Source organism: Pseudonaja textilis, chromosome 1 (genome assembly GCF_049901715.1).
Source record: "Pseudonaja textilis isolate UNSWEBS1 chromosome 1, rPseTex1.2, whole genome shotgun sequence".
NCBI classification, from domain to species: Eukaryota; Metazoa; Chordata; class Lepidosauria; order Squamata; family Elapidae; genus Pseudonaja; species Pseudonaja textilis.
This window is the reverse complement of record NC_141990.1, coordinates 91,359,946-91,387,035: the sequence shown is the minus strand read 5'-3', so window position 1 is coordinate 91,387,035 and position 27,090 is coordinate 91,359,946. Positions and strand designations below refer to the sequence as shown.

The 27,090-nt window shown below is 38.9% G+C and overlaps 1 protein-coding gene and 1 long non-coding RNA gene across 27 annotated transcripts in view; one reads left to right on the top strand and one right to left on the bottom strand.

Moving 5' to 3' along the window:
• Nucleotides 1-10,010, bottom strand: part of PTPRK (protein tyrosine phosphatase receptor type K) — a 390,148-nt gene extending 380,138 nt beyond the window's left edge. For all 26 annotated transcript variants that reach the window (XM_087941283.1, XM_087941299.1, XM_087941305.1 and 23 more), the window contains exon 1: nucleotides 9,082-10,010. In XM_087941283.1, coding sequence (XP_087797409.1) covers nucleotides 9,082-9,184 — 103 coding nt within the window. In that variant the 5' untranslated portion in view covers nucleotides 9,185-10,010. The remainder of the gene's footprint in view (nucleotides 1-9,081) is intronic.
• Nucleotides 10,011-10,041: 31 nt separating this feature from the next.
• Nucleotides 10,042-20,081, top strand: LOC148127724 (uncharacterized). The gene is made up of 5 exons (XR_015745122.1): nucleotides 10,042-10,447; nucleotides 11,109-11,312; nucleotides 13,611-13,667; nucleotides 14,265-14,382; nucleotides 19,804-20,081. It is a non-coding gene; the product is annotated as an uncharacterized LOC148127724 (long non-coding RNA).
• Nucleotides 20,082-27,090: the final 7,009 nt, after the last annotated feature.

Below are 27,090 nucleotides of genomic sequence, written 5' to 3'. Positions count from 1 at the left end.
CTACTATGTCACTAGAAAACTCATGAACCATTGAGTCATTCTTCTTTCCCCATATAGTATAGGCTTGCAAAGTTTCAGCTTCCCTCTTGACTGCCCAGGAGAGCCTAACTGAAACTTCCTCCTCCTCTGATCAGAGGTGGTATTCAGCCAGTTCTGACGGGTTCTGGGGAACCGGTAGTGGAAATTTTGAGTAGTTTGGAGAACTGGCAAATACTGTCTCTGGTTGATCCCGCCCCCCATCTATTCACAGCCTCCCGAGTCCCAGCTGATCGCAGTCCCAGGTGATCGGCTGGATCCTCTTTTGTTGCCCTGCATAGGAGAACGGAGCTGGAAAGCAGGTTAGTGGGGTGGGGAGGGAATGGGGATTTTACAGTATCCTTCCCCTGGAGTGGGGTGGAAATGGAGATTTTACAGTATCCTTCCCCTGCCACGCACACCAAGCCACACCACGCCCACCAAGCCACGCCCACAGAACCATCCTAAAAAAAATTGAATACCACCACTGCCTCCTATCCATGAAACTACCTACCAGTTTGCTGGGGGGGGAAGGGTAGAGAACAAATGGAGTGGTAAGCTGCAAGGCAAAATGAATCTTTGCTTCCCATTCCAGTATGTCACCAAGGGTCCCCTGTCTTCATGGATGAATAGGACTCATCCATGGATTGCCAACACCAACACCCACTCCACCAGCCAGCTCTACTTGCCATTAGTCATCCAAATTTTTCCCTTGTTCTTCCCTCATCAGCAACCTTCATTAAACAATTTCAAATTTCAGGTTTAGTTAATCACCCATCAGGGCCCAGAGGGCAGCAGGAAAGAGAATAGGATGTGTCCCTTCCATCTTCTCTTGCACCATGCAACCTAAAGGGTTCTGGGAAGTGTAGTCAGAAAGTGTGGTGATGCTAAAATGGACACAATGTTACCAAATTTCAATCCCATGGGAGTCCTACATCCCAGATTTTGGATACATTGAGTAAATTAGCCCATTTGACTTTCACTGATTTAAAAAAATGTTCTATGATAATTGTTTTTATCAATGATTGAAGGTTGGAATTGAAGGTTAGAAAGGATCAGACATGAAGTTTTAACAATATATAGAAATCACATCACAGTATGAAATATACAGTAGCAATCCATACCTATTCAATTATATTCAAAGAAATCTTTACGGTGAAACAAAGAATATAAAAACAGCATTCGAAGAAACGGGTTAAAAAAAAGCACAGAGCCACTCAAAAATGAATACTGTCCCCATATCTACTGGAAAGAAGTGAAGCTAATATCAAAATTGGAGGTCAAATACAAACAGACTGAGATATGTAGATAGCATCACTTTGTTAGCTGAAAAGAATGAGACTTGGAAGAAATAATTATGAAAGTAACAAGGGAAAAGGAAAAAACTGGGTTACTGAGAAATATTAAGGAAACAAAGATAGTGTCAAACACAAACTCAGTGAACTTACAGTTCATAGCAAAGAAGTTCAAGTAGCAGATAATTTTCTTTTCTTCAGGTCAAGAATAAAGATATAGGCTACATGCTAGAGACATAATGAAGTGATTAATTCTAGGGAGGAAGGCAGTGACAAATTTAGACAAAATCATGAATGATATTTCTATGACAACAAAGATAAGAATAGTTAATGCAAAGATTTTTTCCAGCAATAAATTATAACTCAGAAAGGTGGAAACTGAGAAAGAGCAGGAGAAATAAGATAAAATGATTCTGAATTATGGATTTACAGAGAGTTATTAAGATCCCATGAACTGCAAGAACAGATAATTTATGGACCAATTTTTTTTAAAGAAAGCAATTCTTCTGAAGCACTGAAGAGCAAGCAAAAACTCACACTTCAAACATGTTATGCAAGCAAATTATGGACTTGGCAAAGTTTAGAGAAGAAAAAGTGTAAAAGCTAACGTACATCGATAGGAACAATGTAGACACAGCTTGGTGTAGTGGTTAAGGCAACAGGCTAAAAATTGGGAGTCTGTGTCCCATCTTAGATATGAAGTCAACTGCCTTTGGGCCAGTCATCCTATCTCAATCCCAGAATGACTCAAAAGGGAGGGAGGGAATATAGAAACGGGTATATGGGCAGACCATAACCCTATGACAATTAAATGGAAAGGACAAAGAAGAAGATCTAGATGGACATTAAACAACGCTATCTTAAAGGAAAAAGACTTTACACAATGGATGGGCAAAGAATTGGCCTTCTTTTTCATTGAAAATAAAAAAGAAGATACTTCAATGCAGAATGTTTGGGATACAATGAAGGCATATGCGAGAGGATGAATAATGGATTATACAAAGAAAAAGAATATTAGGAAGAGGCAAATTATTAAAGCTTTAGAAGATGATTATAAAAAACTGGAAAAAGAATTGCAGAATATGCTACAGAAAAAAGATATTAAATTCAAAATGGATATAATTAAACATAAGATGGGTCAGGCGCAGAAAGAAGAATTGGCACAAAAAATTAGAAGTGCTAAAAAGGGAGGGAGGGAAGGAAGGAAGGAAGGAAGGAAGGAAGGAAGGAAGGAAGGAAGGAAGGAAGGAAGGAGAGAGAAGGGGGGAGGGAGAGAGGGAGAGGGGAAGAGGGAGAGGCAGAGAGAGATTACTGGAATACGCAGGAAAGAAAAGTACATTATTACCATATAAGATGTCAAATATTTGCAGATATAATAATGGATTCAACTCAAAGGCTCCTAGTTAACTTTGAATGTTACAATACAATCAGATATGAAAAGTAATCATATTTACTATTCCTGAATAAAGATCTTAAGCTTTCTGACTTATCAAAGGTGGAGAGCAGAAAGGGGAAGACTATGTTTGGATGTATGGGATCAAAAAGATTAGAGGAATGTTCCTGGAAGAGGCATAATTTGTTACTGCAAGATGGTGGATATTTGTCTGTAGTGTCATCAGATGTCAAAGTAGGACTCAGTGGCACCAAACTAACTTGATTCTCCAAGTAACATAGCTTTAGCTAACTCTGAAGGCCAGGAGACCAAGCTCTTTTTTTTTCAGTGTGAAAAATACAAAGAACTTTCTATTTATTTGGCTGTGATTAAATGCTTGAAAGATTAACTCTTTCAGTGAGACTGTGTTTCTGTTACTGTTTAATGGCCACTCATTTAGGGACCATTCAAAGAGCTACGAAGGCATAGAATGAGGGGGACTTACAACTGGTCCTTCAAGTTACAGTCATTACAGTGTCTCCATAATCACATGACTGTGATTCAGACACTTGGCAACCAGCCCACAAATGCAATTACAACATTGCAGTGTCCTGTGATCACAGACTCACAAACTTGTGACCTTCACTGTTGGCTTCTGACAAGCCACGTCAATGGGTAAGCCAATAGTTAGTTGCAAATGGCAATCACATACTATAAAATGCTGCAGAATTCACTGATGATACTGCCAGACTTATTGTCATAAGTCAGCATGGTCATGTGATGTGTTTAATATGGAATTCCTGGTCCCAACTATCATAACAAGAGCTGAATCAAATGAAGTTTATTCAATAATGACTAAGCAAACCATGATTTAACATGTGTGAATCAAATTATATAGAGACCCCATGTACACAATACTCAGTAATTTAACAGTAACCAATCCAGGTGATCCATTCTGATTGGTTTAGATAAATCTTATGGGTCATATGATTTGCCCACTTCCTCCTCTATGCCTCAAAAGTCATGCTAAAGGATGAGAATGGGAATGTCTTATTCCATAAGCTTCCTTCTATTACATTATTTAGGGGACAAGCTTTTATGTTCATAGAGAACACAAGTGGGTTTGTAATCAGCTGAGTTGGCTACTCTAGTAACAGTGAGCAAAACATGCAGTTATTAACATATTGCCAATTCTATGAAATGGACCCTGTATCAGATACAAGGTTTAAAAAAAAGAGCAGTTAAAAAGGTCGTGACCCAGTGAGAAGATCAAATTTATCATTTCTGTTACTATCAAATGTTAGTGTTTAATTTAAAGAAACACTACTGAGTAGATCAGCTAGCAGAAACTTACATTTTTAAGCACAATAACCATATTTCAATTGTCTTAAGTTTTATTTGCTTGGAAAATCCTGTATTAGAACTTGCCAAACTAGATCGTATCATTTCTAATTAAACTCACCTTCCCCAGTAAAATTAGAATTATATTTGTTTTACATTTATTTAAAGTCTACTGCTGTGCCAGGTTTCAGATTAATTAGTAAAAATAAAGTACATTATTGTTAAGAGATTTCACAAATGATAAGAAATTTAAAGATTTTTAAGGGAATCATTTTACATATTTTCTGCTATCTTGATCAATTTCATTAAGACATAATATTAAACTGTGCTAATCCAGTACATAGATTTTCCTGTTATTGACAAAGCAGTGATCTGGAGATTCAAAGACTTTGTATAATTATTCCCTTCACTGTCCATTTCAAAATATTCTAAGAATCTACCTGGGGAAGATTATTTCTCAGCAAAAATGTTTGACAAAAATGTAATAAAAGTGAGAAACTTGTCCCCAAAGAACAGCAATGGTCTTTTATTTGCACCAGTTAAAATAAAAACAAGTCATCCCTCCTCCAACTTCCATGGTGCTTTGGATCATCCATATATAAATCATCTAGGATAGATCTAACATAGAATCATGACTGTAAAATTCATTTCCAAACCATGAATCACTCATCAAGTTCACCTGTATTCTTCTCAAGAGAGAATATGATATACCAACAAGTGAAACAGGTTATTTTGTGTACCCAAAATAACGCCAAAAGATAAGGATTAAATATGATCAATGGTCATTGAATGTTACATTACAGTCAGCAAAAGGATAACACCAGATAATGAACAGCTGGAATTTTGAAGAACGTTCTTGAGGTGGAATTTCTAGTTGTTAATTGATCTCACCTATCTAGATGGAAAGCTGAGTGAATAACGCATAGGAAAAAATCATGTTCAGGTATTTTCCCATTTTGCAGTTTTCTTCTCTCCTGTTAGAAGTGGCCCTCATAATCAGTAATAAAAGAAGTGGCCAATCCCCCATAATCAGTACCACTTCATCTTGCCTTATCTCTAATTTCCTGTCTGTACTCAAATGGGGCAATATGATGGCTCAGCAGTACATTGGACTTGTCAGCTGGAAAGCTGCCAGCTCATATTGGAGACCCAAGAATTGGGGGCAACAGGGTGAGCTTCCATCCTTGCCCCAGCTCCTGCCAATCTAGTAGTTCGAAAGCATGCAAATACAAGTAGATAAAGAGGTACCATTTTGGTAGGGAGATAACAGCATTCCAAGACATCATGCTGGCCAGATGACCATGGAAATGTGTTTGGACAATGCTGGCTCAATGGCCTTGAAACAGAGATAAGCACTGCCTCCTAAAGTCAGCTACGACTATTATAGACTCCTTTACCTTTTTATTCACACTAAATATCTGAAGAGAAACTGATGACAGGAAAAAGTCACCTGGAAATGGGCCAGTTTCACAGAATTTTGTGAACTGTATCTAGGGCTAGAACCCATACAATCTCCTACACAATCTAATTTTAAAAAAGCAGCACTATATTTTTATGCTACTTCTGAATAATATGCCAACAAATGATTCAGGAATTAAACTAAAGACTATAATACAATTTCAATTAATGTGCTCACATCACTGAGCTACTGAAGGCATTGCTGACATTATTAAAACTGTTAATTAAATGATGATCAAGACAGTCAACATTTACATGGAATCTGATAATTTTAAACACAGAGCTCCAGACAAGAATGAGAATGAGCTCCTTATAATCAGATGAAGGGAGTTACTTTGTAAAAGCTTCATGACAAATGTATGGTATTTATATTTGCATAATCATACACAACACTAGTATATTTATACAGTGCTTGTCCAATTGTCCATTCAAAAAATTATTGAGAGTAATTTTTGATGAAATAACGAAGTTGGAATAAAAAAAGGAATCCTGTTGTTTTTTATTGTCTTTTGTTCCGTATTTATTAGAGAAATAAATATGGAACAAAAGACAATAAAAGACAACAGGATTCCTACAGGTTTCCCTGAATTGATTTACAGAACCTCTAGGTCTTTGTTTCAGACATCAGTATATTTTTAACAATACGTAGAACAAAGTTGAAGAGAATACATTACACAAAATTATAGAGGGTCACTTCAGGCCACATTATGTTGTATATCCTAAACTCCAAAAAATATGTATATATATAAAAAAACCCAGCCTAGTCTTGCACTGCTACAGTTTGTGGAATCTCTCAGAATTGTATCATTTTCTTCAAACTTAGAAGTCTGTATTAATAAATGGCCAACTGACAGCATTTCAATTTGATTGTCAGATACCTAAAGTCAAGGGCAGATAGTGTTTAACACTGAGAGTCCAGCAATATCAGAATAATATGTCCAACTTATTGTAGTGATCTATTCTTTTTTTAAAAAAATAGGACAATTCAGAGACTGCTGGCAGTTAATTTAATTCCTGTCCTATCGCAGGTGGTCTGTGAATCACCCCCTAAGAATCCTTTCATTTGTGTGTGCACGTCTTTTCCTCCTGTCACCAAACCTAATAAAATTCCAGGATAGTGATGTCACCTTGGTCCCTTATTTTACATTCTAAGCTACAAAGAATGTTATACTTGTAGAATATGCAGTTATCATGACTTTCCTTGGGGAAAGAGTACGTGAGAAACAAGAACTGAAATACAAAGAGCAGCAACAGAATGTGGAAATAAAAGCTAGCCATACACACCACAGATCTGACTGCTTTGGCATTGAAATGGAAATATCTAAAAAAAATTAAATTGCCTGATTAAATGATAAGATTAAAAAACAGTAGGTGATTTAGCATAGCTAGTAAGATAGAGAAAGCATGTAACTTAAGGCAAATGCAGAATACGTTATCCCTTTGTCTTTGACTGCATACAACACAACAACAACAAAAAAGAAAAGTTTTGCATTTTTTTTAATGAAATGGAAATAGCTCAATTTTCCCCAGAATATTGACAAAATATGCATGACCTTTTGTTTATATTTGTTAAAAACACAATCCATAAGTATCTTTCAATCATAGCAATCTACAGCCAACCATTTCAAAACTTTGTATCGAGATTTCAGTCTTTTGCAAACATTTGGAAGGGAAGGAGAAAATTTATTTCAAAATTCAATATATAGACATAGCTTGTGTTTATTAGAGGAGCTTCTTTACAACATAATTATACACACTCAGAAAGAAGCTCCCTGGAAATCAATGGACTTGAGTAGGATAAGAATCCTGCCATCTCCAACTTTCCATCTCTCTACAGAAAAGACTGCACAGCAGTCCAACTAGATTAAGACAGGCTGTTTCTCTGATCCTACATAGAAAACACAAGAAACAGTGTCAGAGGTCAAACACTCTCAGTAGGTTCTAAAATGAATCTGTATTGGGGAGGAAGCTTGCAAAAGGGTCTCTTTTACGAGTTCACAGGCTGTTGCAAACCCGAACGGCTGCTTTTTCCTTCCAGACAAAAGGATAACCAGCCAGTACCGTTTCTGGGATGTCTATAGGCACCATCCCTTGAACTGGGCAAGCAGGTTTGTTGGGACTTTCAGCATTTCGCTCTTGTAGCTGTCAACTTGCATTCCTCTCCCCCCTCCCTCCCACCCCAAAGCCTTCAGATGACTTTCTCCTTGGTGCTTAATCACCGTTTTTCCAGAAACAAAGGCGAGGCTGAAAGGCGCTCGCTAACCAGAACACATGCCAAGTTATTTCTGAACGTCTGTGGGCAGGGGAGTCTGTGCGTCCAAAGCCATTCCACCCGCGGGAAGTCGCTGCCGCCGAGATCAGCCCCCCTCGGGCCAAAAGTTAGCCCGGCAGTTAAGTCAACAGAAGAAAGGAGGTATCGGCCCGTCGCTGTTGGGTGCAGCTTGTTTGCTTTAGAAAAAGCCTGATAACCGCGCCAAAGTATTAACTCTTTCGCGGTTGTTTTCCCTTCCCCTTTGAAAGGGAAAGGGGCTGCTTAAAAAGATCCCGGGGAGGAGAAGGTAAAGCGGTGGCCCTAAAGCACCACCTTCCCTTCAAAACTCCGATTAGACGAAGAAGCCCTCCTCTTCCTTTCCACTTTAGATACAAAGAAGTTAGCAAAAGCTTCCGGGAAAACTTAGGATTCCTTTTGTGCCTTTGTGCCTTGAGTGTGTGTGTGAGTGTGTGTGTGTGTGTGTGTGTTTTGCCGCGATCATACAGAAATCAGCCCACCCCACCTCTCGCAATGCGCCCCCCTCTCTACTAACAAAGCCGAGGAGACATTCCAAAATGTAACGAGCCAAGGCTATGTAAACAGGATCTGGGCAACTGACCAGGCGAGAGGTCGACGATTGGCGTGAGAAGCCGAAAATGTGCAACCTCTGGGAAGCCCCGGTGGATTCCTGCACCGAGCCAGCGGGTTGGATTCGATGGTCTATAATGGGTCCCTTCAAACTCGATCTGGCTCTTCTCTTCCCCCCCATCCCTCTCCAGTTCCAAGACGCAAAAACTCCAGTGATATATATATATATATTTTTTACACAAAGAGCCCCATCCCGCGGCCGCCAGCGCCAGGGCGATTTGAGGAAAGGGCGAACCAAAGTCGACAAGGCTCTTTCTCGCTCTTTGAACGCGCCAGGTGGGATTCTGGAAGGAAGGCACCGCGGCGTTCCGCTTTCTTCAACCTCCGAAGCAACTCAAGAGAGAGAAGCCCGAACGGCTAGCCTTTTTCGGGGAGAGGATGGGGTGGGGGTCGGAAACCTCTCCATTGCAAGCACGAGGCTGCTGGGCACCCTCCTTCCCTAATCTGAGGAATGTGGCGGAATCATCCGGGAAAGAAACTCTCCCCCCGCTTCTCTAATGGGACCCTTTCCTCGGTACAACCTCCACCCACTCCCTCTCTTCCAACTGGCGGGGAACTCTTCGAACCCCAAAGATTCCCCTCACCGGGCACCCAGCGGGAGAAGCCAAGAGAGGCAAAGGAGGAGGCGGCCTCCCTCTCTCTCTCTCTCCCTCCCTCCCCCCCATAGAAACGGGACGCCTTGGAACGGAGCAAGTCCTTACCTGCCGAGAACTGGCCACGAGCTGCTCCCAGGAAGGCAGCCGAGGGCGCGACGAAGGAGACAATCGCCGCCAGTAAGCCGAGGGCTCCAGCCTCCGGGGCCATAGCGACTTTGGATAACTTTATACCAGGAGTCTCTTGCTCAGGCGGTGTCTGGCCAGAGCCGCGAGGAGGAAACCTCTCGTCTTCCCGGAGTTGCCAGTTGCCTGGTCTGGGAAGGAAGGAAGGAAGGAAGGGAAAGGCAACAGTTCCCCCCACCTTCCTTCTCTTCTTTGCTGGCGGTGCAGCGATGCTCTTCTTTTCCCCCTCCCTCCCCGCCCACACGCTCAAGCCCGGCGCTCTGGCTTCTGCGATCGCGGCTGCACTCTTACTCCATCGGAGTTACTTTGCTCAGCCGCGAAAGGAAGAGCTGTGAGCGCTCGCTCGGCGCGCGCCCGTCCCTCCGTTTCTTAGCGCCTCGGCCGCGGGAATGAGGGACTCATTTCGGCAGGGAGCCCATCAAGAGCCCGTTAGAGCGGACCCGCCAGCGCCTCCTGCCGCCCGCTCTCGGGAAGACGCTCCAGCTCTCGCTCTGGCGAGAGGCAGCCTCGGCCGTAACGGCAGCGTTAAGCTTCAAGCTCCTGCCCGCCGTGGCTGCGCTTTGATGCTTATGTATTGGGAAAGAGAAGAGGGAGCTTTTTTTTCTTTTTTTTTTCAAGTGGAGGATGTGAGGAAGGCGTTAGGTTTCCTAATTTTTCTCCGCGGCATTAGAAAGGGAATAACCTCAGGCACACTTTTCCTTGAGGCGGCCAGACAACGTACATAACAAAAGCCAGGTGCCGAAACCGCTCGGGTTTCCTGTTCATTCCCAGCCAAGCGCTTCACCAGCTGACAAACATGTGGTCTTCCTAAGTCTGAGGTGGCGGGTCTCCCAAGGGCCAAGTTCCCGCTTTCTCACCCATGGCCGGCTTTCAAAGTGAGAACTGGCTCGCTATAAGCCCTCCAGGCGAGGTTGAACAGCGCCTAAAGCAACGCTTTAGCTTTGCGGGGTGGCCCTCGTCCACCCAGTCCCCGCCGCTTCAGCAGCGGCTGGAAAAGTGCCACAGGTGCAGCTTGGCCCATGACTTCATGGCAGCCAAGCTGCACCTGTTGAACCGCCTCCTGCTCTGACCACCTGTTCAGGGCAACTGCGACCGCCCTTTGAGCCAAACAGTACCAGGCGCTGAGCTCCGGGCAGGGAAGCCTAGTCGATCTCCGAGCGTAGTCGAAAAAGGATTCTCCTCCTCCCACTGCTTCGCCAACGGCGGCAGCGTTAAAATTCCTATTAAAAGAAGAAACAATTGTATTGTATTTTAGAATACAGGACAATCGGACGAGGCTTTAAAAATGGTGCGGAGGGGAAAGCGGGCGGAGGGTGTGTGTGTGTGTGTGTGTGTGTGTGTGTGTGTGTGTGTGTGTGTAAGTAAGCCAAACATGTTTTTTTTTTAAGTACGGAAGTTTCAGTTGAAATTGGGCACCTGAGAAAGTAAAGCCTATTGTGTGTCTAACACTGAAGCTATCACCGCGCTGAAAGAGTACTTAACTGACAAGTAAAGTTATAAAATAGGCGCTCGGTTGGAAGGAAATGTTGAATTAAGATTTTTTTTTTTTTAATTCCCCTCCAGGCATATTCATCTACGGGCAACCTTGACAGAATCGTTCTCTTGGTTTAACTAGGTTTGCTAGTGTAAAATAAATAGAAGTAATAGTCTGCATGTGATATGCTAAAAGTGTTATAGCTGTGATAAATACTATAACTGAGGTGTAACCTAAGTATAAATGGAACAGGCCTTGGTAGACAATTTTGAGTGTGTGTGTGCACGTGCGTGTGTGTGTGTGTTAAAAAAGAAAAATAGGCTTGGTGCATATGGCAGTTCAACTAAATCTGGCAGAACCTCCTTTGGACTTGGAGCAGTTCAGATTCTGGAGATTACAATGTTATGAAAATTTCAGTGTTCTTAATTTCGGAGCAAATACACTTAGATTTCACCTTAATGCTATGATCCCATAGGCATCTGCTATAGTGTAAGAAGTAAATCTGAATATATCTGGTTATGCTATATTACGTTCCATTTCTGGCTGGACAACCCTAACTACAGTACATAGCTGCTACAAGATTGCTAGATTTTTTTCCCTCTGCCCTTTGCTCAACAAGAGATTGGTGCTTTCTCAGAAGACTGAAGAGGAATCTCACAAAATGAGGAGTGTTTCAATGGTGAGATTGACCCTTTGTCTTTATTCCATAACATTTTAAAAATGGAAACATGAATCCCACAGAGAAATTGCTCTCAAATCAACCAAGTTCATAAACACGGCCATCTTCATTTGGGGGGGGGGGCAAGTATCAACATGTACGTCTGTGACACCATCATGCAAATTGCTGTATAATTTTTGCCATCATCATGCAAGTCAAATTTTGGAGATACAAATTACCCAATTTGCACTGTTTGCATAATTACATTGAGGCCAATGTGCTTTGCTTCAGATGCATAAATTCCTCAAACTGTACAAAGCCATAATATGTTTTTGTTTAGTTATATTGTGTGAATTCTCCCTTGGTGACTTGTAATCCATGTTTCATTAATTTAGTGCAAATTTAACAAACCATGACTAAATCCAAATCATGATTTATTCCAGGGTATAAACATAGACCCAATCTTTAGGTTTAAGACTTAGTGCTATAGGAGTGAGACAATTTTTGTACTTTTTTTCTATTTCCTCCTTTATATAGCACCTGATCAGCTAAAGGGTTTAGTAAACTAGGAAATTTGTCAACTTATTTTAAAATATATGTATTGATCCTAATAAAAGTATTGCCAAGTGATTTTTTTTCACTCCCTGGAAGTCCCATTTCATTACTTTAGAAGCCACCTAATAGACATTTAACTGTTTTCTACTACAGTAATTTGACTACTAGTATACCATAACAGATGATTTGTGAAAAATCATATTCAATAGCGTATAAATACTTCTCGGATTGCTGCACTAATTAAAATGAGAAAAAATGGCGTTCCACTTAAATATAAAGGCAAAATTTTCATCTTCCCAGCAGAAGAGCTGGGTTGTGCCATTTGTGCCAGGTTTGGGTGGTTTTTGTTTTTCTTTTCTATTTTTTAAACTTACAGTTTCCTTTTTTTTTCATTAAATTTTGATGAAATATTTTTATTCTTCCTTCCTGCCTCTGCAAAGGAGAGGAATGTATTGTGTGTGTTTAACTATATAAGTTTAATTGCTGGTTAGCAGGAAAAAAAATCAGTAGGTGCAGTTTATCTTACATATGTATGAGAAGATTTACTTTTAAAGCTATTTGAATTTCCATGTAACCACTCTATAAAGCCCAGGGGGACTGCAAGATGTAGCTCAACGGAATGCCTATTGTAGGACTGTTAAAGTGGATGGATTGCAGTTCATATAAGATCCTATAACTTTAGAAATGAGTCTTTTTGCAGTGATAGTTGCCTGAGGCAAGTACCTGCTGAGAATTTTGGACCTGTAAATAGATCTAGCAAAATAGTGAATAGTGCCTCTTTTTATTAAGGAAAAATAACAAAACAACCTTATTCTTGAGTTGATTTCACAGATTAACTGTATTGTCTGTATTGTCTATTGACTTTTAAAAAGTAGCTAAGAAGAGGACTAAATACTATTCTTAAATGTACATACATTCAGGTGAATGGGACATACCTTACTCCTTCTCATTCCATTTCTTTTGTAGAAAAGGATGTGCTACATTGCTTTTCAAAGGAAAAAAAAGTTAGAATTGAAAAAAAGGCAAAATAACAGACCCCAAATAGAGTCTTCAGATAACAGTTGGCTATTATGGTACAGCAGTGAAGGTTGGAGAAGCTATGAAAGTGTTCATTGTTTTGCTTCCATCTGGGCTCTGCCTATCTATTTGTGAAGAAATATGCATATTGCCCAATGCATCTAAGTATTTAGTGTCCTTATGCCAAAATAAACCAAACCTGGAAAAGCACTGTGCCTCTGAAATCTGACACCGCTCAAAAACTGTTGATGGGCCAGCATTATTTTTTTATTCCATATACATTGATCAATCATTGGTCATGGTTAAAAATGTTAGAATTTTTTTTAATTTTTTGGCTTCTCCAAATGGTTCTAGGAAAGACTCCTTTCTGAAATTTGGGAGAGCTACAACTAGTCAGTGTTGGGAATGCTTACCTAAATAAACTAATTGTCTAATTTGGCGAAAGGCAAATTTAATTTGGGACCCAGTCTCCAGATATCTGGCTAGGATTCTTCAACTTGTTTTTCTCACACCGTTGAATCAGTGTAATGCAGCCCAATAATTCTGAGAGAGGAACTGCTTTTGCATCCAACAGAATAATTTAACAATCAGTGGGATTCTTTTTTTCATTTATCATTGTATTGTATTGTACAACATTGTATTACCTTTGCATGAAAGAGTGGCTGTGGTCTAGTGGTGAATATTTTCATCTTCCATTCAGAAGGTTGAGAGTTCAACTCTAGGTAATGGCAGATGTTTCTCTTCTAGGACACAAAGAAAAAATATCTGCTGTGAACTCCGTGTGGCGTCAGGAAGAGCATCCAGGTAGTAAACACTCAGCTCCATCCAATCACTCCAATTCTACCCCAAATTAAGGGATTACGGGGTCATAAAAAGGGAGTTTACCTTTACATGAAAACTTTTTAAAAAAACAACAATCCTCTGTTGTTGATAGATATCCATATTGTTAAAATCTCCATATGTCAGTCTTATTTGGGTATTATTTTATTACTGCACTGCAGGAAAACATTCTGTACAACAGAATATCTACTTTATAAAAGATAATTTATTGCTGAATTTCATTGGCCTCCTAAACTAGCAGGCATGGATGTAACCGTTTCATTGTAATAATTTGTTAACAGCTCACATTACCACATTTAAGGACTTTTCCAAACTGTTGGTTGTATTCAGAAAATGGCCACATGTCCTGGAAGACCCAGCCAATATTTTGCAGTTAGTGTAGATAAAAATTCATGTTTCATTGCACTGAAACCATAATGTTGATTTGCTAGGAAAATGAAGTTTTCTTTTGTGCCTTCAGGATTGCATAAACAAACACAAACTGAATGTTGGCAAAGGGAAGAGAAAAATACAAGCTATTTAAAGTTATCCTCATTTTGCTTTGTTTCTGTTTATTTGCAGGTTGTATTTATCCTTAGTCATAAACTGTGGTTCTGTGCATCTGCTAGCCTTATGGAGTGGAATTTCCTGGCTACTGTGATATTATGGAACCACCCTAACACTTGAAGTAGAAAGAAGGGTAAAGCAATTTTTATGCTCTTCTGGAAAGTCTAAAGTGGAGCAAATCCATTCTGTTGTTGGCTGAGAGTATTTTTCTAGTCATAGATGCCCAATTCACCTGCAAGGCTGAGCCAACATTTGATTTATTTGGTTTGATTGAAGGTGGTGTGAATCTACCCATTACAATTCAACATTATGCATGAAATAAGCTACTTTTGGCTTGTTCAAAGGCAAACATATAAATACTACAGTTTGCACTGATATAGTTAATTTTAACCCTCAATTGAAACCAGAGATTGATAGTACATGGTAGCTGTTTACTGTTGATGCCTTCTAGGTATTTCAGCCATTCTGATTGCACACATAAACAGACCAATATACGTCTGGAGGGTATCAGATTGGGGAAGGGTGATTAAAATTATAGAATACAAAGCATTTGCAATGTTATGTCCAAACTATTAAAATACAGATAATTCACACTGAATAACCAGATTGTTCCTATGAGGTTAGAATGAAAACAATTAAGTTTTTAGCTTAGATGGTGTTTCTGGCCTTAACTGGATTTATCTTCCACATATCTTATTTTAGAAATTCACCTGATTGCAAAGTGCTACTACTTAATAAATATGATTCTAGGCTTTTTCATGCACTTAAGTCTAAAAACTAATTTTCATGTTATGATAACTATATGATTTAACCAATATTAAATAACAAATCAGAGTTGGGGTTCACAAACCCATGATGCTTGAGTTAGAGTGACACAAACCAAAAGTATGATACCAGTTCTATGTATAAACTCAATCGATATTCCCTACTTATTTTAACTGCAAGGAAACCAATTTAGTTTGGGATTTTATTAATTTTAAATGTTATTTGTAACAATTCTATCTTGACTTTTGCTGTACAACAGGCTGGAAGTTAGAACACAAGTCATCAAAAGCATTTGAAGCAACTTAAATAACTTTAGCTAATACTTTACCATTTTAAAACATTTAAGGCTCATCGTTTGAATTTACCTTTATGAGAAGCTGCAAAAAAAATTGGAAACATGACATTAAAGTTGCAATTCTGTATATACTTACCAGATAGACTGCTCCACTGAAGTCAGGGGAACTTCTGAATAAACACGTACTGTATATAATGGATTTCTCTATAAAAAAAACAGCATTTTTTTTTACAAAAGTACTAAATGGTTACATTTGGGTCATCATTATTGTGATTTAAGAAAATATTAACCATTCTATATATTTGTGTAAGATTTTAAGAGGGGAGGGGAGGGTAATACAAAATCTTTTCTTTGTAGTGGAATGAGTAACACTTTACAAAGGTCTTTCCTGTGTAGAGAAACTTGAATGTGGTCCAAAAAGATGTTACTTGAATGGAATGACTGAAAAGTAACCCCAATATATCTGGAACATGCAAGCAGCTGTGGTTTAAGAAACACTAATTCTTTATTTGACAGAGCCAAGGAAATGCCAAGTTATGTTGGTTTAGCTCAAAAATTCCCGATCTAAATAAATCCCTGGCTCCTGAGTTTTAGAACAATTGAACATGTACCTATCTTTTCAATCAAGACCCAGCAATTTAAGCAATCAGTGTAAAAGCTACTGTATTGGTTCTTCTTTTGATTGCTCTGATTCCATTTGTTTTCTGCATTTAATTTTAAATTTAGCCCCAGTAATCTAGCTGTAGCCTCTGTGTAGACTCTTAGAGGAAATAATGAAGATGATCTTTTTTTGACTTGACTTCCCTGACATATTTATTGCTTGAATAGGTATTGAAGAAAAAGTGCCTAGTTCTTGTTCTTCTGGGACAAGGGAGGCTTCTTGGAGGATTTTTCAGTTGTGATGTTCACAAAAAATGCTTATGCCATTTCTCACTAAATGTCCTTCATTGGAAAATCTGGGCCCAGATATCAAATGGATGCCGCCCTCTTGAATGTCCAGCCCAAATACTACAACGATTGGAAACCTAAAGATGGTTTCTCTTTGAGTTTTCATGAAACCTCACTTTAAGAATATGTTGAAGGACCATTTAAAAAATACAGTTTTACTGGTTTTCAACTTATTGTTGCAAAATATGTTGCAATATGTTGCAATGTGTTATTTGTTATGGTGTGCCTATCCTGCTGGGTGGATTGAGAACATTTCATTTAGGTCATTGCAAAGCTTACCGTACTTCCCCATGTATAAGCACCCCCTTTGTATAAGCCACCCCCCCAATTTTTGGACTGTGAAGTTTTGAAAAAAATATTTTATTAGAGAAACAAGTTATGAAGAAAGAAAATTTACAAAGAAACAAAATTCGACGTCTAGATCTACAACCGGTCATGGCGCCAGCGGTGCGAGCGGCGACGCTAGCAATCTACGCATCGGGCGAGAGTAGGAGCGAAGCATTCAGGCCGATGCCTAGCGTATGCATTTCTATCGCGTACTCGCACTCGTAATCGTATCATCACGTACAATTTTTACAAAAAAGTATAGCATACTGCTGGAAAACCAGTTTATTCCTACTTTATTATTTTATGCATTTTTCACGTATAAAAAGTGTACCTGCTTTGTATATGCCACCCCCCTACTTTTTGGGCTTGAAAATTTTGGAAAAAAGGGGTGGCTTATACATGGGGAAATACGGTATGTCTATTGAAAGTTAGAGTAAGCAGGTCTGGTTGAAATTCTGTAGGTAACTGGAACCCCCAAATTATTTGGAGAATCAAGCGTTTTGTGAGGGATGCTTAAGGACTTTTGCCTTATACTAATTTCAGATTGCAAAATACATTGTTACAAACTAGTCAGCCACATTTTAGCTTGTCTGTTTATAACTTGACATGTTGTACAATTGAAGTCATTTAGAATTCCCTGATATTAAACATTTGATATTTCCAGGGTAAGACTCCTAAAAACCATCTGGTTTGTAAGTTTTGAGAAACATAATGCTGGACTTCATTGGCTTATTGGTACAAATTAAATATAAGTATACATTAAATTTATATATTTTACATTTCTCTAGTTGATACGCTTCTATATTTTATTTATTAGTTCAACTTATCAAGCTGCACATCTTGCAAACACAGGATTCTGAGCCACATATAACAAAGATAAAAGAATCAATAAATGCTTAAAACAATTTTGTATTATTTTTTTAAAAAAATTAAAAACTACAAACCAAAACTAAAAACAAGTAGTAACAGGTGATGTTGATAATAATAGGGCCACCTTACTAGTTCTCCAGTCCCCTAAAATTTTCAGATCTACTGGCATTATTATTTAAACTTTAAAAGAAAATAATTCCAAAATAACATCCAGGTTGTGTGTATGTCTACCAATCAATGTCACAAGTTGAGTGGGAATTTGAAGAAAAAAAAGAGCTGATGCCATATCACTCATATGATATCTCTCCCTCTTCCTCTCCCTCCCTCTCCCCCCTCTCTCTCCCCTCCCCCAAAACATGTCTGCCTAGCCCAGTAATGATGAATCTCGGACACACATATCAAAAGTAAAAAAAAAAAATGCCCAACTCATAAAGTCTAAGGAAATTACCATCTTTCATCCCAACTGATGATATACTTTAAGAAATACATTAATACCTCCACATCTGTATAGGACATCCCATACTTGAATGTATCCCCATTAGAATTTTCCAAGTGCCCTTTAGAATGGTCATGTCATAGATCAGAGGTCCCCAACCACTACTGGTCCATGAGCCATTCAGAACCGGGCCATGGAAGTGGTGGCCAAACACGTTTATGTGCATTCCCACTTGCATGAGCAGTGGGTAAGTGTGGTCTGCACGCACTCCATTTCCCAGTGATTCGCATGGAATCATCCCCATACCCACCAACCCCCGCTGGTCCACAGAGCCAGAAAAATTGGGGAACTCTGTCAAAGGCCATATTGCAATGCCACCAAATTCTAGGAGGGGAAACTTTCATTACTTTTCACTAACATTCCGTCTCACATCTGTTCTCAAAGTCTATATTCCATGTTACAAAAGCAAGCATTTTCTTTTACTGATTGCATAAACCTTCTTGTCTTGTTGGATTTCTCTAATGACTAGTAGTATATTGCCTAGTAAAAAGCTTGCAATTGAAAAATCTATGATTTCTCTAATGACTAGTAGTATATTGCCTAGTAAAAAGCTTGCAATTGAAAAATCTATGATAGCTATTTCTTCCGTGCCATTGACACATTTACAAAGAACAAGAAGATGGGTCCCTAAGTCAGAAATGATATCCAGTCTCAGAAGTAGAAACACAAACTGGATTCATTTAAACAGTAATTGAAAGTGGGAATCTTCATATTGACTTGGGGAATCTACATAACCAAATTCCTAAAAAATCATCTGAATTGAACTGAGGGACAATTAAGTAGATGGAGTGTCAAGGAAAGAAAGATTTATTTACTTTTTGTTTGTAAAACTCTAAAATGGAGAGAATTAAGAGATCAACAATAATTCAATAGATGATTGTAGGGATCATTTCCCAATCAAATTACAAGTGGTGGGTGAAGAGTAATAATTTCATGTGAATCAAAATACTGTTCACATGTTCCCACTTGTGTCTCTCTGAAATCTGAAATATTTGTCTCCATACATCATATTTGATTTAATCCCAAACCAATAAGATTAGAATTATGTGAGAAGAATCAAAGATTTAAAGAAATTTAGCTTCAAACTCCCTACATCTAATTCTCTGAAACTGGGTGTTTCTTGCCAAGAGTTCTTTCTACAGTTTTCATAGCATTACCTACCAAACATTAGGTAATTTCATTAATCATTTTTACCCCATGAAATCTGAAAAGATTCCTTTTCCCAAAACCCCACTGTCAGCAGGTATGTGGAAATTCTTGGGATCAAACAGACAAAACACAGCATGTAAAGATCCTGTGAAACAATTCGATTTTTTTTCTTTATTTGTGACATTTTGAAGATAGAAAAACTTTGGTTTCTCTGAGTTTGACTTTTATGGCTAGATAATTCTGTGACTTGCAGCTAAAGCAAATGAACTGATCTTCAGATTCCCTTCTCCCTTGTTTGTCTGCCAGCAAAGAAAGTTGGTATGCAGTAAATTGATTTATTGCCTAATTTTTGTACCATTCTGAGCTCAGCTATCTCCTTGCTTGCAATAGTACAGCTTCTGTTACTATTACAATAGTGTCTATTCTGAAATGTAGCTATAAGTGAATTCCCCTTAGTATTAACCGTGGGCTTCAGACAAAATCTAGCTGGCAGTGTCTTGTGGCTAGTAGAGCCTTGGTCATCTTTTCCCTCAGGAAACTTACGCAGGATAAACTGATTCCTCCTCTCCCATCTCTGGTGATTTTCATTTATCCAAAAGCCCTCTTCAGTTATCTTTATTCCATCGCAAAACTTGGTTACCACCAGCAGTCTGAAACTCTTTAAATCCAACTTTGCTCATCAACCATCTTTCTTTTTCTTTCAGACCAGCTCCTTAACTGACTTCAACTTCTTCCTCTGCTTCATGAGAAATTCTGTGTGATACTTGTTTTTGTCCATTTCCGCCCCCCTCAGTAATTTTCCCAAACAGGCTTAGCGTTTCCAGACAGTTTATATACCCGGGAGATCATACAGCAATATTTTCCTGCTCCATTTTCTCACACATATACCATTTCTGAAATTAGACACAGAAGAGCTGTGCCTTTAAATGTCTTCTAATTATGACAGAAATAAATTGCTGTCACTTTGCTTTAAAAAAAAAAAGGAACCCATCTTCATGCATATTTTTCCCCTCAGGTTGAACATCATTTTCCATGTTTCTGTTGTAACTTCATATTTTATTTGACTCACGTAAAAGAAAGAACCCAAAGGAAAAATAATTACAGCCATTTATTGATATCCATCATAAGAGGCACAACTTTTGCACATATTTCTACTTCCCTTTCACTAAGTTCAACTAAAGCTAAGTGTGTTCCGTGAATCTGAAATGAATATCTTGGCCTGTTGTGAGAAGCAGAATTTGAACAACTCTTGTCATGCCCCAGCATGTAACTTTTACATATTGAAGTTGTTCTCTAGACCCATCTAGTTCTCTAGGCCAGAGGGATAAATATGCCCCAACATGTGATCTTTATGTACTGTTTTTGCTCTCTAGCCCAGGGGCTTTGCTGGCTGGGGAATTCTAGGAGTTGAAGTCCACCAGGCTTAAAGTTGCCAAGGTTGGAGACCCCTGCTCTAGCCTGTCTAGTGGCCGGAGAGACAACAAGTATATTGTTTGACTCCACCCCATTACCCATCAGCCCGCACTCTCAAAACAAGTGCAGTAACAATACTATCTATCTTGTATTTGGTTCTCATTGTATGTATTCCTATTTTCCCTGGTTTTACTATATCCTGTTCTTTCAATAAATCATTCAAATCTACGCACATGGTCTGTTTTATTGGAGGATAGGTGGATTTAGCTGCATGTCGAGCTGCACGCAGACCAACGTATAGTGAGGGCAGAACAACTCTTCTTGCTTGTAAACCCCAGATCCTACAGACTGACAATGGTAGGAGCTACAGGAGCAGGACTTGATTAGGTTTACTTAAACCACCACATTTGGTTAAATTGCAATTTGCCTAGTAAGAGTAGTACTATAAGACCTGAGTCTTATCAAGTAGATATTTTAGGGTCACATAAACGTATAAATAAAGCGAAACTACTTGCCATTCTAGTAATGGCAACTGACAGCTGTAATTGTTTGTTATTACAATTGAGGAGAAGCCTAGAAAAAACAAAGCATGGCAGCATTAAGATGCTTCACACGGGTGCATTGTGAGCATCTTCACATGCTCCAAAACATTTTTTTGGTCTTCGAATTTGAAGCCCTAAAATCCACATTCAGCTGTACCTTCAGATGAGTCTCTGATAATTCTGCCTACCTCAAGTATAAAAATCTCGGCTTGAGTTCTTCTGAAGATGCACTCATGCTGGCAGTCAGTGTGGATGCAGAGATTTTCCAAGGACTTGGGCTGTGTTTCTGTGCTAGGAGTGCTTTGTTATGCTACTTGAAAACAGAAGAAATAACTTTCAAATAGCCATATGGTACATAGAGGTATACTATTAAAAAAGAAAAAGAAGAATGGGAATCATAGCCATTCAACGTATTACTCCTCCATTATTTTCTAAACATTCAAGGGGCACTGAGAATCAATAATGGTACTGTGTGAAATGTTGGTTGTTCACTATTAACAGGCTTCACAGGGCCAGAATCATTGGGTCAGATAAATCACAAGCAAGCAAGCCATTTATTTTATTTTATTACCTACTTGGTAAGAAATGGATTACTTTTTTCTTCCTGCTCCTCATCCTGACATGATGCAGACTATCCCTTATCAAACCTTTATTTCTGCACTATGCACTTATCGTTCTGCTGCAAGAGTATTTGTACAATACTCAGAGTGGCCTGTATAGAAATATTAGTAACAGAGATGATCTTGATGAATAGTGTCAGCAAAAGCAACACTTTCTACTTTTTAAGCTGCTATCCAAGCTATATAAGAACATTAAAAAGTGGGGCATCATGAGAAGCAAGAAGTTTGTAACATGACAAGTTGTGTTATTGTTGGATGTTAGATTGGAAAATTCTTATGTGCATTGTCTATAACAATGGCAGCTAACCTTTTTGGGCTCCCGTGCTGAAAATTGTGCTCCTGCTCGCATGCCAGCACCCCAGAAGGCAATGCACACATAGGTCTCCCCCACACCCCTGCGCATGCGTGTGTGATCCTCCCGTGCCCACGCATCTCTGCACATGCACATGCAACCCCCCCACATGTCATGTGTCTCTGCGCATGCATGCAAAAAAAACCCGTGCACCCCCCCGGGTGGGTGCACATGCGCACATGTCTCTTGTGCCCCCAGTCCCCCATGCATGTGCACCAGATACCCGACAATTAGCTGACGGGCAGGTGGAGCATGCGCATGCACAGTGGGGCTCTTCCAGGCAACCTCTCCCGTGCCGGAAGAAGTGGCTCTGCGTGCCACTTCTGGCCCGCATGCCATAGGTTTGCCATCATTAGTCTATAACGTATCTTATACTTGCTCTGCAAATCCATATACATACATGTAGATTCCTTTATATACATTCTCATATTCTCCTTATGTATAAATGAGAACTCACAGGATTCATTTGAACAATAACACAAATTAGACTGTCTCTTACTAACAGCCCCACAAAGCATCTTATCTGGTAATCTTCTTTATTCTTAATACTCCTTCCCTTGATATATAACTTCCCTTTCTGCAATTTGCCACTGTAGCTGTTGTTCGATTTTGAAATGAAAAGAATGTCATGTTTGATGGGGGATGTAAGACAGATGTGATTTGTCTTTAAAAATATTTTAAATATTGATATAACTCCATTGTGAACTTTATTGAGTACCCAAAGCAGAGTACCAAAACTTAAGCAGTAATTTTCATTTCAAGATATGCTGATCCATTTGCTTAGAAATATTAGTGATTGCTTCCTTCTCGTTTTGGTTTGAAAGAACTGAGGGCCAGATAAATTTTCATCTGATCTTCAATGTCATGCAGAAAAATGGAAATAGTAACATCTGAGCATGACACAACCCTTTTCTGATGATGTAGTATTTTCCCCCCTTTTTACAGTAGTTAAGACACTGTAGTCTTAGTAGTCTAATACTACTCAGTAGTCTAAGATGCTCAGTGGCTAAGACGCTGAGCTTGTCGATCAGAAAGATTGGCAGTTTGGTGGTTCAAATCCCTAGCACCCTGTTACTGAGTGAGCTCCAGCTATTTGTCCCAGTTTCTGCCAACCTAGCAGTTCAAAAGCATGTAAAAATGCAAGTATAAAAATAGGGACTACTTTGATGGGAAGGTAACAGCATTCTTTGTGTCTTTGGTGTTTAGTCATGCTGGCCACATGACCACAGAAAAGTCTTTGGAAAGCTCTGGCTCTTTGGCTTTGTAACGGAGATGAGCACCACCCTCTAGAGCCAGAAATGACTAGCACATATGTGCACGGGGAACCTTTTCCTTTACATAATCTCTTGCTTGGGAGTAGGGTCAGGGTGACTGAATGGAGCTGAGCGTTTACTGGCCGGATGCCCTTCCTGGTGCCTAAGCTGAGTTTGCAGTATTTATTTTCTCTTTGTGCCCTGAGAGAGAAACTTCTGTCACTGCCTAGGATTGAACTCTCAACCTTAGGCGAGTGTCTTCACCTCCAGGCCACTGCGCTGCACTGTAGTGTAGTAATTAGCAAGTTCAAATTTGCTTCCTTATGGAGATATATTTATTAACTGGACTGCAATTGTAATGTTTAGCACACACTGAGTGTTATATTAGAGTTTTTTTCCCCCCCCTCTGAAGTCAGAAATGTGTTTATTGTTCTAACAGCTCTCTTTGGCTTGTCAAATAAAGAGCTTCAACAAAGAAACCTTCAAAGCTGGTATAAGAATGCAATCACTTATTTCTAGAAATAATTTTTGCCCAAGTCTGATTGTTAATTCATGAATTAAAAAAACTACTACTATGATTTTAGAAGTGGGCGCAGAGTGCAAGAAGCTTGCATTAAAAAAAACAACCACCCAGTATTCACACACCTCTTTTTTTGAGCCACCTAAATAATGTAGCTAATATTGCGTAACAGCATGCCAATTGGTTCTTGAAAACCTAATAGATTAAAGAGTGCACTTAAGAGTTTCAAATGTTTGGCAGAACCAATATATTACAGTAATGCCATTGTTTTTGTTAATGGCCATTCTGAAAATAATGAGGATTAAATAAGGCTTTTGAAAACTGAAGGCTTTATTTAAATTACTGATTGAAGAGGGGACTGAATTATTTCTGAAAAATCCTAAAAAACTGTAGATCAGTGTAATTTTCTTTACATACATAAACACACATATATAGACTTAAAGAGAGAATCTCACAGCGTTTCAAAGTTTGGGGTGGTGTTTTTTGATAGCATTTAGTTTTGAATACAGTTCTATTGTTTTTCAGTTTTTTTCATGCTCTCTTTAATGATAACATTCCTTAAAACACAGGAGTGATTATAGCATAACTTATTACTTTATTATAAGAGAGATTTCAACTACCCAGACATGTAATGGTTTACACTGCACACCTCCCTCCATCTCTTAGAAGTCTTGCTAACCATGTTGTTTTCCAGAAGATGGAAGAAGAGACAACGGGATTGGCTATCTTAGATCCAATTCTAGCCAATACAGAATTGCTAGCAAAAATAAAATAGCGGGAGTTTTGGGAAGAAGTGAACAGATTACTTTGGAGTTTTTACTGAAAAAGAAATGGTAGATTTTAGGAAAGCCAATTTTAATTACTTTGGAGAAGTATTGAGCAAGATCCAATGGACAAAAAACCTTGGGCAGCAGCTTCACTTCACTTTGTCAAAGGCAAGATGGTAGAAGGGTCATCTCAATGCAAGCTCCCCCCCCCCTTTGTAGGTACATGTGATTTCGACATATGTACAAGAGCGTTGGGGTTTACATTGCAATGCTGACTCTGCCTTTTTTCACACCTCTGCTATTATCAGAACAAAAGTAACATAAAAAGCCTGGAGCCTTTTAAAAAAAAAAAATACTAGAAGTAAAACCCCACCATTCCAGTTAAGGAAAAATGGAGGAGAGGCAATTTACAAAACCATTGTAGAAGCACAGGGAGCTTTTGATTGTGCTAACGGTTAAAAGATATGTGGATAATAAATGGAATGTGGGTATAATCACAAAGGAGGTCTAACAGCAGGTAACAACTGTGGAAAAAAAAGAAAACTAGAAAGGCTAAAGAAACTGGGAAGGAAACTTAGGTTAGCAGCAAGAGAAGTTAAAAGCAACAAAAAGAATCTTTGGGAGTATGTTAGTAGCCAAAGGAAGAAAAGGGAAGGAATGGGACTCCTCCTGGCTCATGCTAAGATGAGATGGTAGGATAAGTAACAAGTGGCCATGAGAGATCAGAACTCTTGCAACCCTACTTGGCTTCAGTCTTCTCTCCTGAAAGGACCATGTTCAATTAGATTTAAGCAGAACAATTGACAAAAGGGGGGAGTGACGATGCAAGGTAGTTGAAGAGATGGTAAGAGAGTAAAGCTGGCTATGATGAATACTTTTAATAGCAATAGTACTTAGATTTATATACTGCTTCACAGTGCTTTACAGCCCTCTCTAAGCAGTTTACAGAGTCAGCATACTGCCCCCAACAATCCGTGTCCTCATTTTACTGACCTTGGAAAGAAGAAAGGCCGAGTCAACCTTGAGCCCATCAGGATCGAACTCCTGGCAGTGGAATGCAGAGTTAGCCTGCAATTCTGCATTCTAACCACTGTGCCACCACAGCTTTAAGTTTCCAAGACTAAACAAGTTATATCCAGGGCTCTTGAAGGAAGCTCCTTTCTGGGAACATTGACACATTATGTGGAGGTCATAGTGTTAGAGGACTGAAGATGGTAAATGTTGCTCATCTATTCCTATCTTCAAAAGGGGGATTTGGTTAATACCGTACACACAGCTCAGATTGAAATCAATACCAGGGAAAATTCTAGAACAAATAATCGATTAGTCTGTGATCATTTTGAAAAGAATGCATTGCCTATTAGGAGCCACCAAAGTTTATCAAGAATAAATATATTTAGTCAACTTTAGTTAACAGTAGCAGTATTTATTAGTTCACAATAGCAGGATTCCGATATTTAAGGGGTTATCACAAAGATGAGATGGTCAACCTATTTTCCAAAGTACCAGAAGGCAAGATAAGAAACAACGTGTGGAAATAATCAAGGAGAAAAGCAACCTAGAACTCAGGACAAATTTCCTAACACTGAGAACAATCAATAATCATCTTTGGCTTGCCTTCTGAAGTTGTGGATGCCCCATCACCGGAGGCTTTTAAGAAGAGACTGGACAATTGTTTGTTTGAAATGTTATGGGTCTCCTGCTCAAGCAAGGAATTGGATTAGAAGACTTCTATCTTCGCTTCCAACTCTGTTATTCTATGTTCTGTGTTCTAACTTGTTCTTTTCTGTTAGAGTGAGAAAATTTAGGTAATCACAAGAATGCAATGAACATAGAACTATCTTAATTTCAGCAAAGCATTCAATACATTTTTTTTCATGAGACTAGTAGAGGAGGTAGCAACATTTGAGCTCAAGTATACTATCATTATGTGCCTACAAAGCTGGCGCCAAATTTTACCAAATGAGTTTATACTAATGGTTCCATGTCAAGCTACAAGGAATCCTTGAGATGTATACTACATGGCTTTGTTATAGGCCATGTGCTGTTCAGCATAATAAAAAAATTGGACGTGTTACTAGAAATTATAATTATCAAATCTATAAATGGCTCAAAAGTAGAGGAAATAGCAAACATCTTTGAGGACAGTATCAAGATTCAGGATCCTAACAAGCTGAAACAACATGCAGAAACCAGTTAGGTCAATTTCAACAATGATAAATGTAGTCCTTTACATTTGGGAAGAAAAAAAACAATTGGAAGAACATCTAAGGGAACTGTACTCTATAAGAATACATGTGAAAAAGATCTGGAAGTCTTGTTGGATCACAAAGCTAAAGAGGCATCAGTATTGCATTACAACATTACTGTATCGGCATTGCATCACAACTGCCAAAAAAAGGCAAATCAGTAACAGCATAGCTCAAGATCAAGTTGAATCCCTTTCTATTTTAAGTCCAGTTTGAAGCATAGCTTTTTAGGAAAGACATTGATAAACTAGAGAGAATCCAGAAGACACCATCAA